This window comes from Anomalospiza imberbis, chromosome 1, assembly GCF_031753505.1.
Source record: "Anomalospiza imberbis isolate Cuckoo-Finch-1a 21T00152 chromosome 1, ASM3175350v1, whole genome shotgun sequence".
NCBI lineage: Eukaryota > Metazoa > Chordata > Aves > Passeriformes > Viduidae > Anomalospiza > Anomalospiza imberbis.
Window position 1 is genome coordinate 86889799 of NC_089681.1, and position 17923 is coordinate 86907721.

The window sequence follows — 17923 nt, forward strand, 5'->3', positions numbered from 1 at the left end:
ATCAGTAACAGCGCCAGTGATTCATACTTACTTTACTCTCCCAGAAAGTCTCAAATGCTCTGCAGATGGAAGTGTATGAAATTCTGACACTGCATATAACACCGGGCAGTGGAAACATTATCTGTTAAAGATCAGGAAGAGGGACATATGTTTAATCTCTTGATTTTCTACAGAGAGGAAGGTTATAGCAATACTTAACACAGCTTGAGACAACAAGGGAAGATGGAATTCATGGTAATTGGTATTGTGTTCTCAAAGAATGGATTTTTTTTCCCATACTGTCTTCATAAGTAAAGAGCAAAGACACTTTACCAACTAATTCATCTCTCTGCTTATCTGTTCAACAATTTAAAATCATGAGCCACTGTTTTTTTATATGACAGCAATAGACAAGGTGAAAGTCCTGGTGGATTTCATTAAGTCTTTGGCAAATCTTCCCTTTTTAGGATTAAATCTCTTCTTTGTCTCTTTTTGGGAAGTGGATGAACATTTAAGGCTTACAGTGAGTAGGCAGTTAAGCTTCAGGGGCTTAAACTACATGTATGGCTCAAAGTGGAGTTTCTCAGAAGGCTTGGCTGTTTTCCCTGGAGACTGAGCATCTGTTTGATCTCTACTGGAAGACCACGCACTGTGAGATCCCCTTAACTGAAGATGTCCCCACCATTTATATGCTGCTTCTGGGGCTTTGTGAACTGCCTTGTCCCCAGGAAGCACTGCTATCATGGCAGTGCATAAATCAGAACTGGAACTTTGATGTAAATGGGGCTGAATCCATTAATTGCTTTAAAAGTCTTTGTGATTTGCATTGTCCCAGAGGATATGCAGTTATAGTGATTCAAAGATCATACCACACTTTGATGTTGCCAGGGCTGGATTCATTATTGCCTGAAATTGTAAGAACAAAGCTTTACATGGACACTGGAAATTAGCTGGGAGCCAGTGCAAGGATGGGAACCATGCTATTTCCTTCTCCAGGCTTAATGAGCCTTGGAAGACCCCAACACTTTCCTGGTACACAGGAGTTTAGTTTCTTTTCTGGATTGCTGTCAGCCTAGTTTGTGAAGTATCAGGATAACAGCCTGTGCACAAGTCTGCCTTATTGCACACATGAGGCGGTCTCTCTGAACATCTTTTAGCTGTAAATCACCTTTCAACTCTGTGCTTAGAGTCTCCAAAAGCTGTAGAGATATCTTTGCTCATAGATAGATCCTTAAACTCCATAGTTCAAGTCCCATTTTTCAGAAATTGTAGTCAGACTTCAGAGCCCAAAGTTGTACTGTATGTGCAAATTTAAGTTTAGCTCTGTGGACCAGAAAAACAAGTCTATTACTTTCCCAGGATTCAGATAATTCATTATACTGTGTAGAAAGCTGACACACATGTAAGAAAGAAATCAGATTGATTTTGTAGCCTGTCTAGAAATAATTTTAAAATATACACATAGAATGGAAAAATGGGCAACAAAATAACAGTAATCAAATCAATAACAATAATAGTAATTAGCAATTCCTTTCAGTTTTCCAGACTGGGCAAAGAAGGGTTAAAACAGTTTGTACCAATTATTGACTACAAGATCTGCAAATGATTGCATAAAATTTCCAAAATATGCCTGCAAGCTTCTATTATTGATGTTGTGCCCCAGGACATGCACATATGGATTTAATTGTCTAAAGTGTTTTATTAATTAAATTGCTATGATTTACCTCTCCCATGTTAGCATTTACAGTTTATGAAACAGCTCGTAATTAGGAAATAACTATACTGATGTTGCTTGTTTACTTTGCAAGCAATACATAATAGTGCCACATTCTTCTTTTTAAACCCACCCTCCCAGGCTACCTTTTTTTCTAGCCCGATTAATAGGCAACTGCTGCTGGTGCGTTAAATTGCTTTTTGGATATATTTAGGGGCGAAGATAACTGCCAGGGCTACTACTGCTGTTGGTGTGCACAGCAGCATCCTTCCTCCTAGACTGGAAGCTTCACCCAGAGCTCAGTGAAGTTGAAGGGCCTCTTACGTTGGTGTGTTTTGGATCTGTCCCAACAAGCAAAAATTAGTCTTTTTTTCCCCTAAATACAGTATCATGTTGATTGTGGAACATCCTGAATACTCTAACCAGATACATACTGCTTTATTCTCAGAGACAAGGTTTTGTGTTTTCTTTACTGGCTCTCAGATTTTCTAAGATACTCATAAATAAATGCCCTGAAGTTGTACAATTGAATTCATCCAAATGAAAGAGAGGCTATAAGTTTAATGTGGAAGAATATTTGCAAATGAATAGATCAAAGGTGCATCAAAAGGTTACTTAGCTGATGAAATGGATAATCCATCTCTGTCTGGAAGTTAGTATAATTAAATTTATAATTAAATTCTATAGTCTCAAATTTTGCACATTTTTTGTTTACTTGGAGAATGCAGACACCATATAAATGACTCATATGTATATGTGGAGGAAGAGAGAGAAGAATGGAGTGTTATTATAGCAGGCAGTTGGACTTGATGATTATTGTGAGTCCCTTCCAAATGAAATTTCTATTCTATTCTATTCTATTCTATTCTATTCTAGTCTAGTCTAGTCTAGTCTAGTCTAGTGTATGTGTTAAGACCAGAAAGGAAGAGAATGATCTCTTGAGAAAAATTTGCTACAAAATATCACTTGCTAGTGTATATAAATATTCCTATTATTTTTCCATTCTCCTTCTCTTCAAACTGGGGTAAGATCTTACATAGGCATGGCCTCTTGTGCTCCCATAAATTCCAAAAACCCTTACAATCCTTGCTGATGCCAAACAAATCAGTACTCTGCTCTCACCAGCCTCCTACTGAGTTCAGGGAGAGTAGGGATGGGCACAATGCAATTGATGGCATTAGTTCAACTTAAATGTATGCTGGCTCATTTGTTGTGCAAGATAAAACTCACATGCATCTTTGGTTAAAAGTTGCATTTTAAAAAATATATTTTGCAAAGGAAAGAAGATATGAGGGGTGAGAAACAGGACTTGATATGTTCATATAAAAATTGGTGCTTTCCTCTGAAAGTGAATTTAACCCTTCATATGAAACAAAATTCTTGCCCTGCTTAAGATTTTGTGTTATGAGTCTAGCAGTGCAGTAGATATCTGGATAGTGTCAGAGCTTGGATTCCCCTGCCAATGTAATGTTTAATAGAGGCCTTTCATCAGACACCAGAATATAAAGTGATCTTTCAACTAGCTACTGTCATTGTTCTTAGCAGCCTTGGACTGTTTTAGCGGTTTTGGTAGAACATGAAGTTCTCTTAGAAATTTTTGCTACCCCAATGGCTTATTGTGCCTTTGGTGTGCACTGAATTATATCTCAAAGTGGTACATTAATAAAGGAGCTTTTGTGAGAGACCATTAAATGGGATTTACTGATTCCGTTGTCTCGACTTTGGTTCTGTTTGATGAATGAGTGAGGTCATGCTCATCTTCAGCTCGGCTGATAAGTTAGTTTCTTCCTCCTTCTTTGCTATCTCTCTAATAGGAATGGAAAATTTCTGTGATCAGACAATGCACTAGAAGAGAGTTAAAATCAGATAAATAGGGAGTTTTCAGGTGGAGCCTTATTTAATGTCTCTCATTTAGTATCTCAAAATGTTCATCAAAGCCTATTCTGCTAAGTCCTATGAAGCCTGCTAGGCAGGCAACATCTTTCATAACCAGATGCTCATTGTAGGTGCAAAAACCCTGAGAATGCTGACCAAAATACCACTGTTCCCTCAGAGGCAGACTCCCATGTGACACAAATATTCCTTATTCCAGGCCAAGGTTTTCAAACGTTAACAAATTAGTCTCATTCTGGTTTACTCTTGTAAGTACACTAGTACTCTTATTGGTACAATCACAGTTATGGAAATAGCGATTTCATATGAGTCAGGATAGATCCTCCTGCATAAAACCACTGGCAGAAAAATAAAAAGTCTAATCTTTTTCTGCCATTGCCAAAGTTGCAGTGGACGGACATACCCTAGACTTACCTATCTTTAGGGAATGAAAAATGGTGGTTATTATTCTACACTTGCAGGAGTACCCAAGCCATACTGATTTAGTGTTAGCTGTTATCCCTTATTCCTCTTTGATTGATGGAGAGTGACAGGAAGGTCATTTGGAGGAAAAGCCTGATCTGGGTCTAGGTTATTGCTGTTAAGCCCTGGAAAATTCTCCTGTGTACTGAGCTGGGTACAGGCTATGTTCTGTATCAGCTTTTCATTCCATCTGAAAATCAGCCATGCACATCTACTTGGTGCTCCAGCTTTCCTAAGGGTAAACACATGAATGAAAGCCAAAGAGTCCCATCGCATCTCACAGGGTCCTTACCTGTAGCCACTGCTGCTTCTTGGAGGAATGTCTCTTTTCCCACCCACTGCTGAGAAAACCTAGAAAGATGTACTGGAAAGCTCAGATTACTGCTCTTGGAGTGGCAAAGTTTGCTTTCCCCACAGCTGGGAAGCTTTGAGTAGACTGCTCCTAAACCATGTCAAAGGCTGTTATCTTTGTGAATGCTAATGCACAGAGTCACCTCCTTCGCCATCACGTACATGCTTCAGGCATCCCACACCTTCACAAGGTGATTTCATTAGGATTCCAATTAAAAGCCTGCGAAGAAATATCTCTATTGCTTTTTTCCCTGTAAATATTGTAACTTCGGTTTGCTGCTGGAATTTCAAAGCCTGTATCTGTGCAATTAAAGTACCAATTAACTGCTTTTCAGTTTCATTTTCTCATTCACTTCTGGGTAAAGTCCCTTACTATAGCTAATAATAATAAAAAAAATGAACTAATCAGAAAAAGAAAAAAAGAAATGCATGAATCCTCAAAGATATGATCTAACCTTTATGGGACTCAGAAAACCACTTAGTACCACCACTTGTTGTAATGTTTAGCTCCATGAGGGCAGCACCAGTATACCTACTACTGCAATGGTTTTGCCTCTTTAGAATATTAATTGATTGAATTTAAAATGGCAACATCAGTGTCAGCGTGACATCTTGAAATCCCTGCCATGATTTTCGGTGTGTGTACAGAGCATTTCTGGCTGGAGCAGCATGTGGACAGCCTCTGGCTGGTGCAGAGCTTTGCTTGATCTCTCTGCTTGGCTGCTGGAAGCCCTAAAGTGTTTTCTTCCCCTTATGGAACAACTCACCTTTGCTATAATGGACAATGTAGCAAGCAACAAGCACGGGATATGGGTAATGCTGCCATGACTCCTGCACCCTGTTGAAGCTGTTTGCTTCTCAACTAAAAATGACAGAGGAAAATTAATCTAGTATGTTTTAACAGAAGACTGTTTTTAAAGGCATGCATACATATCTTGCCACAAAACAACTTTTTTTTTTTTTTCACCAAAAAATGTCATTCCTAACTGAGGTCTTGTTACAAAGCCCAAGAGAATCAAGGAGAGTGATTTCTGCTTATTTCCTTAGGCTATGGATGAAGCTCTTCAAGCAAATATTTTTTTCTCTCATCCACAACTCATGTAAGTGACATGTAGAATCCCTGATCCAAAAAAATATTCCGTAAATTGTGCTTTATAAGAAATAAGGAGCAGAAGTTTTTCCCATGTTTTGTTACATCTAAAATATACCTGAAGCTGTGAAGTCCTGCATATTACTGTGGCCATAAATGTAAAAATATCTCATCTGTTTATAGGCAGGACCAGATGTTCAGAAATGCTCATCTTGCACAGGAGGACCAAATTAAGTAGCCAGAGCTGTGAGACCAGTCCTTGGATGAGTGGTTGTAGCAGTCCTGTGGTGGCCTTAGGGCAGGATATGATGGCTGTGGATCCATCCCATGGCTTCTAGCATCCATCACCACATTAGTCCATATTTACTATGGTCTCTTTTCTAAGCCACAGATAAAGGTTGTCATTTCAGGTGCCCAGAAGCAGAAGTTAAGTCCTTTTTTCTTTTGAGCCTTCACTTGAAAATTTAGCCTCATATATGCCTCTGCCAGGCAGCCGTGAATAAATGCTACAGTAACAGGAAGGCTCCAGCACAAGTGGAAGCCACATTTGGCACCCAGGAAAAGATAAATCTATGTCATTTTCCTTTTCCATTTTATCTCTTGCGACAATATTCATCAGCCCCAAGTGACATATTTTATGGTGCTCTTTTTTTATTAAGCACTAAGCAAAACCTGTATTTCTCCAGAGCACTAAGGGGCCACCAGTGTGAATATCATTAACATACTAAAGAGTTCTGCTTCCAGAATAGTGTGACCTGTTCGTTTGTATGTTAATGTATGCTCATGTCTAGAAAGATTGGAAGGCAGTCTTCCACCAGGCATAAGCTGCTCCTGAGAACAGTGGACAGGGCTCCTGTGAAATAACAACAGCAATAATAATAAAGTCGGTACCTTTCTCCTTCTATAGCACCTTTCATTCAAACAACTCCAAGCACCCTGAAAATTAATTAGGCCTGACAGCAATTCTGGTACATTGCATTCCCAACAATCTGTTGTGGGATCTGAGAGAGTGTAGGTGGGAAAAGAGTGAGATTTGCCCTAAACTCCAAGGGAAGTCAATGGGAGAGCACCATAAAATATGTCACTTGGGGTTGATGAAGTCCCAATTCATAATTCCCCAAAGTCAGACTATAAGGCAACTTTGTCTATACAGTGCAAAGAACACAGGGAGTTTAGAAGATGCAGAAAGAAATGTCTCAGAAATAAAAGATTCATATCAGTTATTAATTTTCAGCTTATATAGAAGCTGAAAACAGCTTCTATATAAACACATAAATAAAACTGCCCTGCTTTTCAGTGACACTGAGCATACACAGCTAGATCTCAGTTTAGGTCTAGGCATCTCAGTATGAATTTAAACTTCTTGTTGAAAGGATCTGGGATTCAAACTGGTGACAATTCAGCATCAAAGCTAATGGAATCTGGTTATTTTCTTGATGTACAACTGACCTGTCTGTGTTGTGGTTAAGGTGCAACATGTATGTGTTAGAGTAATAGAACCATAGGTCTATAATAGGTCTATTTTACTCATAGGACCAGGTTATGCTGCAAAGACATTTGGCTGACAGGCAGAACGACTGCTGAGAGCTCCAAGTCCTGTGCAGCTTCAGTGGCATTACCTGAGTGCAGGAGTGACAAAAGTCTGTGGAACTTTTTCTCATACTGACCCAGGAACCCAAATCCTTCTATAAGCACAAATCCATCCCCTTTTCGTGTGGGTACATTTCTCCTGTAGCTTATCCCCTGTAGGGTTTAAATGGATATTAAATACTTTTGAAATTAACTCAGAAGACTCACTGCAGAGAATGGAAAAGGTTGTCTCTGCTTCTTACCCCAGTTTGTTACGTAGATAGAATTAAGGGGAAGGATCAAATAAATTGTTCTTCCTTTGATCCAGATTTAAAAATACGCCTCCTCAGGAAAGCTGTGAATTGCACACTCCCAGCTCAGTACTGGCTCTAGATAGATTTTGTATCACACAAGCAGTGTAAATGGGCTAACTGAAATTTAGTAGGGCAGGGCAGCAAAGTTCAAGTTTTGCTCTGTCTCCAGATTTGCATGTTTTGTAACTTAAGATATCCTTGATTTTCCTTGTCAGTCATTCATGGGAACTGATAAACAGAACAAAGCAGGTGCTTCTGTGTAGCAGCAAAAGTTACATCTTTAATCAGAAGGAGATTATGTGGCTCAGCTCTGTACCTGTGCTCATTTGTGCACTTGCTGTTGTGTTGACAGTGGATGCAGAGCAGACCATGAAACCAACAGCATCTTTGCCCTGAAGAGCATTTAATCTGAGGGACAAGGAGAAGCAACAAGTCTTACAAATAACTACTTCACCATAGGAATAAGGTGGCTTCATCTGGCTGATTACAAGGATATGTATCTAAATGAAGAATTTAGGGTAAAAAAGTAATTGCTTTACTGAAATAATGGCAGGTACCTGGGAAGAGATGCATAAAATAGACTAAAAATGGTTCAATAGGCAGGAATCAGAAGAGACCTCAAACACACACAAAGGATTTTCTCACTGCATTCAGATGAAGCCAAAAGTTGGCACTGTATAATTACAAGTTTTCTTTTTTTAATTCAGATGGAAAGTGTCTAAAACTGCTGCATAATCTGCACTTTTGGTTCTCATCCATGCCATGGTCTAGCCACATTGTGTAGAAATTCTTCCTGTTTTTCAAGAATTTCCTATTTTATGCTAAGGATTAATGTTGTCTGTCACTCAACAACATATCAAATGACCTAATTTACCCAGCAAGGTAAATATTAGACAATGACCAGAAATACCATTTGATAAAGTAACAGTAGAGTCTAATAACAGGGGACTTTATCAAAAGAAAAAAAAGGAACATTGGGTAATTTCCACTTGATTCCCTTTAAGGCTGGAATGGGTTGAATTCAAGTTTACTTGAATTCAAGGAAATAAAATCAACTGAATCATACTCTGTCTGTGGGAATTGAAATCCATTATGTCTAACAATAAAGGGAAAGTTTTGAGAACCCAAGAGATGTGAAAGAAAAAAGCATAATGATAAAAAAAAAAAAAAAGAAAAAACAAGCAGAATGGAGGAGACCTAAAATAGGGAAACTGCAAGAGAACACAACATTTTGGAGAGGGCTTTATGTAAACAAAATTTTTTAGATACATCTTTACTTCCATACATGTTCACATCTTACAGAGTTCATTCAGGCCAATTGAACCTAGAATGTTTTTAAACGTTATTTTGCTAATTATTATATTCAGAGCTTCCCATCAGCCATGCAAGGCTATGCCACTTTAGGCCATTTGATATATCTCAGCCTACTGGTAAAACTAGCAATAAAATTTACTTAACTGATAGAGTCATATCAAAACCAGCAACGCATTGCTAATTGCAACAATCCAATTTAGAAGTGACAAACCAGCTAAGGAAAAGTTAGCATCAGCACATGATAGCATTTTTGACCTTCTTCCAAAGGGCAACGACACAGCATTTTGGTAAAAGAATTAATGTGAGTTAGATTAGGGTTACAAATTGCTCTGAGAATTACCTGTCAACTAGAAGTAGAAGAAATGATGCCTGAAGTCCAGAGATGTAAATTTTGTTGCAGGTTGTGTTAAATGGTATCCCTAGGTATTTTTTAACTTGAGAAACAAACATTTTTACATTTTTACATTATTTAAAGAGCATATAACTATGTAGCCAGGTTTCCATCTTGTTTAAGAGGGCAAAACCCCTCCAAAAGCTCCTGCATGAGCTTGTCTCAAAGGGTGACATAGGAGCACAGTATGCGGGGGTGGAAAAAAAAAAAAAGGAAAAAACAGAAAATGTTTAACATTCAGAATTTGTCCACAGCTGATAATTTATTGGAACTCATCTGTAACAAGGTCTGGCACTGATTTATAAGTTGATTTGAAAAATAAATAAAAGTGATAGAAACCTGCATTTGGTTTTAATGATAGACTGTTGCAGCATGAAAAGTAAGGATATGAAACATTGCAAGGAAATTAGATATTATGCCCTGAAGACAACTGCAGCTACCAGCCCATTAATTGTTAGATATTTATTATTAAAAATTTCTTTTCATGAGTGACTGCAGAATATTTGCACTCTTAAAGTTGTTGAGTTCTGACATGAATGAAGCATATGAAGCTCAATTTTTCTTCCCTCTCTGTGTGTCCATGTGCATGTGTTTGTGGAACTGACAAGGTAGCTGACCCAAGAATGTGATGAATCTTTCCTGCACAAACCAAACACACAAGTGCTGCTTCTGAATTGAGACTGAATAGAATAATGAATACTGGGGAGTTTGCTACTGTTCTGAATTTCAATAGCAAGGGGCCTGGCAGTGCTTGGAAAAAAGTCTTTCTGAAAGTAGAGAGGGCCCCACTCTGTTTCCAGTGAGATGAACAGCATCCCCCAAAAGCTCTGACAATAAGCATGGATAGTGTATCATCTCCTGTGTGTTCCCAGAGCTGAAGCAATTATACACCAAGTGCTGCAGAAAGGGGGAGACAGGTAATGAGTCAAAACCAGCAGTGTATATTTAAAAAGCCAAAAAGAATGGAAATAAAATATCTCTTTAAAAGTCTTCTAAAGTTCTTTGCAAACTGAGGTATTATATCATGCCTTAAAAGTACAGAGGAAATTCAATGAAATTAACTCTGAAACAAACCAAGTTCATGGAAAGACAAGACTTTCTAACACATCCTCCAGCATCTCCATTCCCACATTAGTAAACAGCCAGCACTGATGGCCTTGTGACAAAGCAGTATCTAAGGAAAAGAGCACACACAGGAGGCACAGGAGGTGTGTGAGTGTTAATTGCCACATTGACCTGCTGACTGACTGTAGGTTCTGACCTGCCTGTAGGAATACAGATACTAACATGCCCTTTCTTTTAAAAGCATTTTGACGACAACTAAGGAAAATGGGAAAGGCACAGGGAGAGAAAAACATAAAGTTTTATTATTACATGGTTGTTAGATTGTATTAACATCTAGACTCACAAAACATTGCCCAAATACATAAAGAGAAATGGTCCCTATTTCAATCTGTCTATGATTTTACCTCAGAATTTGCTATGAATTATTAATAGCAGTTATAATAATTAGGTATGCTAATAATGTGACGACAGAGGCTAGGTGGAGGAAGAAAGGATTTAAAATCCTTGCTACTTAGATTGTCTGAGGCAAACCATGATGAGCCTGTACAGCATTTGGATCATAGGAGGTAGCTATTGACTCTCACTAGGAAGCAGTACATGCCTCCTTGTTCCTCTTTTCCCTTCAAGGTTGTATAAACAGTTTATCTGCATTTCTCCATCCTCATTTCACTTTGAAAACTTTAAGATTTCATGCTCAACACAACAGGACTTCTGAAAGCAGGGATGTGTTCAACTCATTTCTTTCTCCATAATGAAATATAACTTACAGTTTACATTACTATTCTTTCTTTGCTGATATGTCTGAGTTGTTTCTATTGAAGATAAAATCAGAGAGGCCAATACTTCCTTTCAGAACACTGATTTAAAAACAGAGGAACATTTTATGCAGTGCAAAAAAAGACAGGCAGCTATTAAAGAAGATTCACAGTTATAGGCAAATATATTAGTAGTGGGGTTAGCTCTTGAAATGAGAATTTATAACATGCCTTAACCTAATCCCTCATTAAGATAATTTATTCCCACCCTCAAGGTCTCACATAACAGCTAGCACTAGGCAAATAATTAGTAACAAACAATTCATTTGATCAATTTCAACTCCTCTTTTAAAATTAATTGCTAGCCAGTGCAGTACAGTTTTCTCAAATATATTTATAATTCAACATTATTTTCCATTTCTTGTGACGTATTTGTAGTGTGGTGTTTATCCAGGAAGAGTTGAGTGCTTGATGGTAGCTAGTCAAGGCATTTTGAATTTTACTTGCTGAACACTCATGCTTTCAAGATTCAAATATTATTTCCCTTAAATTAAGTTGAGTACATGAACCTTTTAATCCAAAACTCACAGATGACAATGGGAGCTCTTTGCTCTGAGGTCACATTGTCCAAGAGACTCACAGCTTCCTTTGTAGTAAGGTGAGAGGGAGACCTGTTTTTATCCTGCTGCTGAGAGAGCATCCTTGCATAGTGAAGTTGCAAGCCTAGGTGCTAATTAAGGTAGCCTTAGGAAGTTACTGCACCAGAAGCATTTCCTGATGAAACTCCATCAAGTATCCAAACACTTGCTGAAGTACTGACTACGCTTCTTGCTCATCTGCCCTTCTGCCTGCTGTGGAGAAACCTGTGGGAGTCTAGTTGGTACACGTGGCATCCAGAGGACTGAGAGGCTGTGAAATGAATTGGGGTCCCTGACACAGCCCTATCTGGGCCACCACAACAGCCCTGGAAGGTATTTTCAAACTACATTTTTTCATGTTATATCAGTCAGAATGAGAGCAGTTATCAAGCTATTGAAACTGATAAAATAAATAATTAATAAGACAAAGGAGAGCAATACAGAAGTTATGGTACAAAGGCACCAGGCTGGGATCCAGCAGGTCCACATTAGCGTCACTCTCTTTTCTTTTCCTCTGAAGTGGGGAGAAATATATTGTCATTCTTCACGTGTGGCTGACTGCCTGTTGGTTTGGTTTGCTTCCCATGACAAAGGTAACTTTGCACCACAGGGCTGTTTGCAAAGCAGAGCTGGGTATGTGTTACCCCAACACAAACAACCAAAGCTACGTGGTTCAAATAATCTCCTTAAGACAGGTACTATAAATCCAGAAAATTCAATTAAAGTTACACTTATGAAACTATGGAGAACAAAGCAGAGAATGTAACTAAAGCCCTCAGCCTCTCCTCAGCCTGCAGAGACATGAAGCTGACAGACAGGCATTCAGTGACAGACAGGCATTTTAAATCTTCAAATTAAAGACTTTTAAAACAACAGGATACATTTTCTCTTCAGTGTTTTACCCTTTGCATGCCTGGATGCAAAGCAGGGAAAAGGTGTGGGGTGTTTGGGATAAGAGGGTAGGTAGGTGGGTAAAGTGATAAACTGGGTTGTTCTGGTTGAGATAGTTATAACCTCCCCACAAAATTTGTATTATGTGCATTTACATTATCAAAATGTGAACTTAAATTTAATTTAGCTCAAGACTCCTTAGGATAAACTATTAAAAACCTGTTATATTAATGCCAATTATGAAACTCTACTAAGTACTAGCACTTAATATTCCTAATGAAGGCACCATTAAAAATTAAAAATCCTGAACTCTCATGCAGACCTTTACTCCAAAAAAAAAAAAAAAAAGCTAGAGCAAAATCAAAGGAAAACAAGTATGCATTTTGACAATTTTTTGTCCCATTTACTTGCTGTTTTAGAAGACTTTCAGAGTGGCAAGATCTTGAAAGGACAGGTAAAACAAAACCCTGGTATTTCTCCACATTGAGAATACACTCTGAATCCCCTGCTAAACTGCCATGTCAGCCTTAATTTGGAGGAGTAACAGAAATGTGAAGATCAGATTCCCAGGTGTTGATGCTCCAACTATAATGCTAGTAAAATACAAAGAATAAAATTGGAAAGAATATTTTGTGCTGATTCTATTTTGTTCTGTAAAACTGGTAAGATACAATGTACCTTTAATATAAGACCTACATAGAAGACCTAATTCTTTTATTTCAGTTCTCTCCTAGCTACAAAACTGCCCAAGTAAATTATGTTCCACAATGTGGTGGGAAAGTGCCCATCTTTTCATCCTCTTATTTAAACCTCCTCTACGAACTTGTAACATTACAGCCTTCTCAAGTAAAAGGGTCTGAAAGAGACTCCAGGAGCCAGGATGACTGGTGTGGTAACTCATATCACTGGATAAAGATCTATTCCAGCACTTAACTAAAAATGTAACATCTTGTCTTAGATCAAACACTATTTCCAGTAAGTCTGAACTGTTCTTCCTTGGCTTGTCTTTTCTACCACCAAAATATTCCCTGCACTTTCCCTAAGGATGAAATTTGTCCTCAGCCCAAGCCAAATCATACACATGATTACTCCAGTTTGGCTGTTGAGTTTGAAGGAGTTTAAATTGCTTAAACTCAGCCTCAGGGATGAGCTGGTTGATCTCATTTTGTGGTAATGTGTACATTTTTGCTTTTCTTCAAGAATTTCTTCAAGTCTCATTTTTTATTCATGGTTTCTTTAAAAATCATTAATTGTTGTTCATTATTCTGCAAAACCCCACTAATTTCATGCATATTAAACAAATGAGCTCATACAAGTGTGCTGTCCTCCATTTACAAGGCAAGGTCTCAAAAACTTTCTTTTTCTTTAGGAAAAATGTTATTTTTTGGCAGAACACAAGCACTAATTCCGCTTCAGCAGGAGATCTCAATGATATGAGATTCTGTTCTCTTCTGAAATGTAAGTAGCAGTTACAGTCTTCTTGCAGTGAAATAACAATAGATCTGCAGTCCATGCAGCTCATATGTGCCAACAAGCTTCATAGGACACTATGCAATGCACTACATTCAATAGAATTTGGACAAATTTGTAGTTAATACACTTCTTGCAAACTAACAATACAGATTTTCACAGTTAGCTGTGGAGAAACAGGGAGTTGTGTCTGAACAGAACTTTATTAATACATTGAATAAAAAATAAGATGCGGTAGTGCCAGACACAGACTTCTGAGCAACAAATACAAGTAAATCACTTGGTTTGCTTTTGGATACCAGAATTCCAGAGGCAAAGAGATGAAATTAAGTTAGACTCATAAGTGTCAGTTATTTCACTGTCAAAAAAATCTGCAATTGACTATATGGTAGTTAAGAGAGTCAGGATGTAGCTTACACTTTAATGGAAATTAAATTACACCTGATTGAAAAATGTGTTGGTTTTATTTATTGGCAGGATAATATAACACGTATAAATTCAGACTTAATATTAACTGGTTTAGCAGAGAGGGAAAATGTTCATCCCTACAGCAGTGAGCAACTCACAGGCTACCGGTACTGCTGTTTTGATAGCTGGACATTAAAAGATCGCAAGCAGTGGGCTTTGCTGTGATTTTTCACCATCTTTTCTGCTAAAGAGACTGCTGAGGTTATGAGGCTACATATATATTCAAGGAAGTATTATCTGCATCCCTCTGCTTACTCCCAGATATTCTCCAGCTTTTTGCAAAGTGTAACTGAGTGCAGTTCACAGACACATCAAAGCTGTTGCAAGGTATGGAAGAATGTGATTTTATACTGTCAGCTATTCCACAGTAACATCCTATGTGCTCAATACATATGAGAAAATTTATGGGTTTTTCCAGTGAGAAGTGTGCACACATGGGCAGTTCCTACTGCGTGGAATTTTTCTGAGTCTCACATCACAGGAATTTGTGGACACAAACTCTTTGCTGTCTGTCATCCATTTTAAGGAGCAAAACATTTACATACTTTTGAGGATCTGGTCCTTATTTTTAATAATTCAAGACCTTTGCACAAAGAAATAATCCATGTATCTTTTGCTCAAAAGGAGAACAAAATGAACGTTCAATGAAGGCATAGTTGTCATGGTGAAAGGAATACAAAACTATAAAAAAAATCTTGCACAGTACAAAATTAGTAACTAGGATGCCAGGTTTTTAAATGTATTCTCCAGTTATGAGAAAATGAAAAGTGAAAGGGCAGAGGAGCAAATATGGAGCTAAAGCCACAAGCAATCCAGTGTGGGTTGCACCTCTGACTAAAATAAAACAACATTCTCCCAAAGGCTCATGTCCCCATACAGCTACCTCAGCTCTTTTTCTGTTGCTGCCTTAAAACATCAAAGAGCAGAAAAATCAAGCCTTTTGCAAGAAATAACAGAGGTAATGGATGTACTGCCAGGCCTCCCTGCTGTGGCAGTTTGGAAAGGATGATGCACTATGCCCCATCTTACTTGCTGTTGTGATGAGTTTCAGACATGTACCATTATTTACTGCATGATGCTGAGAAAATAATGCAGGTAACCAATTCTCTTGAAGACAGATTGCAATAATAGAAATGAACATGGACAAGAAGAGATGTAGTTTTTACTGTGAGTCTCAATAAATAAACTAAACAGAGGACAAAAGCCTAATATTGAAAACTACTTATAAATAACCCCCTGCACCATAAAATCCTAATTAGGAAAAATAAATAAAAAAGAATCAATCTGAACTTCCTAAACTGTGCAAAACACAAGTATCTGCATTTTCCAAAAAACACATTTTAACACCCTAAGTCATTAGCAGAAAGAGAACAGTTAATCTGATCAAACAACCACAGCTCCAGAAGAAGAAATCTAGCATATTGAAGAAATTGCACATTAAATCATAAACAGCTCCCTTTGGCCACCTGTGCACCTATCAAACATGGTTCAGTAATTTTCAGTTTTGCACAGATATTCTCAGATTTGGAGGACCTGCACTGAAGATGACCAACAGAAGCCATCCTTTTTCCAATCACAAAGTCTCAGCATACCTACATCAAGCAAGATACACATTTAAGATGAATCTGTCTTCACAGTGGGTCTCCACAGACAGGAAGACAAGTGTTCCACAGAGAGGGGCAGCCTGATGCTCTTCTGTGGTTGTTGAATTTGATATTTTCAGAACAGTATAGTAAAGGCTCAACAGTATTTAAATTGTCTTCAATTCCTTTGAAAAATCCCTGTCCTGAGCCTTAGTTTGATTACTGAAAATTGCTTTGTATCTGTTGCATTCAATATTATGCAATGTAAAAGTAGGATGGCCAAGAATTAGTACTATTGCTGTCCAACACATCTTGATTTTCATTCCTTTCTTTATCCTACCACAGTGCAGAATGCAGAAATATAATCTGGTAAAAGATATCACATTGCACCTTTCTGATACACAGCTACACCTGTTCTCCATACAAATTTAGCTCTCAGTAGGAAGACAGCTCTTCATTAGTGACATTTTTACTGAGAAGCCAAACTATATATCATTTATACACAGCCTGTGCTTCAACTTCCTGGAAAAAACCCCAAACTCTCATCTATCAAAGAACAGATTCTATTGAAGCTGTACTTCAATACAAAATTTACCAAGTCTAAGATGGTCGATTCAAGCAGCCTTTAGTTATGTGCCTGGGGATCCAAAAGCTTCAGGCAATAGTGGTCTCAGACCTGGCAAGCATGCAAGCATGATAGCTTAATCTCAGGCTGTTTTAATCCCAGGAAAGATGAAGTCTGCAAGCCAAGCTTGTACAGCCAGGCAAGAGCCATTTATTAATAAGGAGTCCAGGGAAATCAGGTGTGACTCAAAGTAAGGATTAACTACCTTTAAACCAGTTCTTATCTACAAAGTTACACCGAATTTGTTTTCTTTTATATATTTCCTAACAGCAAGAATACAGTCTTCATTTGAAGAAGCCAAGCACTCACTCAGTTTTTTGTCTATAAACTGCACTGCACAGGATGGTGTAAACTAGGTATATAGCACTACCAGCTATTAGCTTGAACTGCTTATTAAGGGCAACTTCTAGTGTATTTGTCACGAAAAAGATTTTCCAGTACCAAAATTTGGATAGTACATAAAATAAATAATCCTAACTTAAGGCTAAATCAACAAAAGATTAAAGGCATATTAAAGCCTAAAGAGCTTAAATTCTGCTTGCTGCTGCCTGAAGCCTATACAAACTCTTCTTTATGCATTAAAGCCTTCCAGAGGCCTCAAATTGTCTTTGAGAACATATAATACTTTGGTTTAGAAGAGAACTTTAAAGGTCACTTGGTCTAACCCTCTGCAATGAGCAGGAACACCTTAAATGAGATCAGGTGTCTCAGAGTCCTGTCCAACATAACCCTGAATGTTTCCAGGGACAGGGCATCTACCACCTCTCTGGGCAACTGTTCCACTGGTTTGCCACTCTCATTGTAAACAGTTTCTTCCTTATACCCAATTCAAATCTACCCTCTTTTAGTTTAAAACCAGTATCCCAGCACAATAGCCCCCAATAAACAGTTTGTCCATGTTTCTTGCAGACCCCATTATGTACTGGACTTTTCACATGCTCCCATGAATGCCTGTTACTACAGAACTGTATTTAAGAGGAGTTTATACTCAGGTTCTGAACAAGTGAGAGGGCATCTACCACAGCTGTCCATGTTCATGCAGAATGCTCATGAGAAGGCAGCAACCAGCATAGTGGCACTTCCAGCGTATCTGCGGATCAAGTGCCGCACCAGACCAGCAGAGAGCTTTGCAAGATCTAAATGTAGAAAATAAAAAAGCAGCTTTGAACTCCTTCTGTACTGACAGGATCAATTTCATCTACAAGTGTCTTACATTTGCTCAGAGTCACATATCTTGTTTTGTACTGAGCAGCAGTTACCAAATGAAGGTGTCTCCCCACGGGATTGTACTCTGAAGTACTCCCTGTGCAGCCAGAACCACACTATCAGGTTTTTTCAGCATGGCTTTGCC

At 38.2% G+C, this 17923-nt stretch overlaps 1 protein-coding gene across 5 annotated transcripts in view; it reads right to left on the reverse strand.

Annotated features, from left to right (window-relative positions):
- Positions 1 to 5778: 5778 nt before the first annotated feature.
- The window catches only part of SLC35B3 (solute carrier family 35 member B3), a 36009-nt gene continuing 23864 nt past the window's right edge, over positions 5779 to 17923 (reverse strand). For 4 of the 5 annotated variants that reach the window (XM_068199285.1, XM_068199268.1, XM_068199248.1 and 1 more), the window contains one exon: positions 5779 to 6342. In XM_068199285.1, the coding sequence (XP_068055386.1) occupies positions 6180 to 6342 (163 nt within the window). In that variant the 3' untranslated portion in view covers positions 5779 to 6179. The remainder of the gene's footprint in view (positions 6343 to 17923) is intronic. The other variant, XM_068199295.1, reaches the window with a different exon arrangement.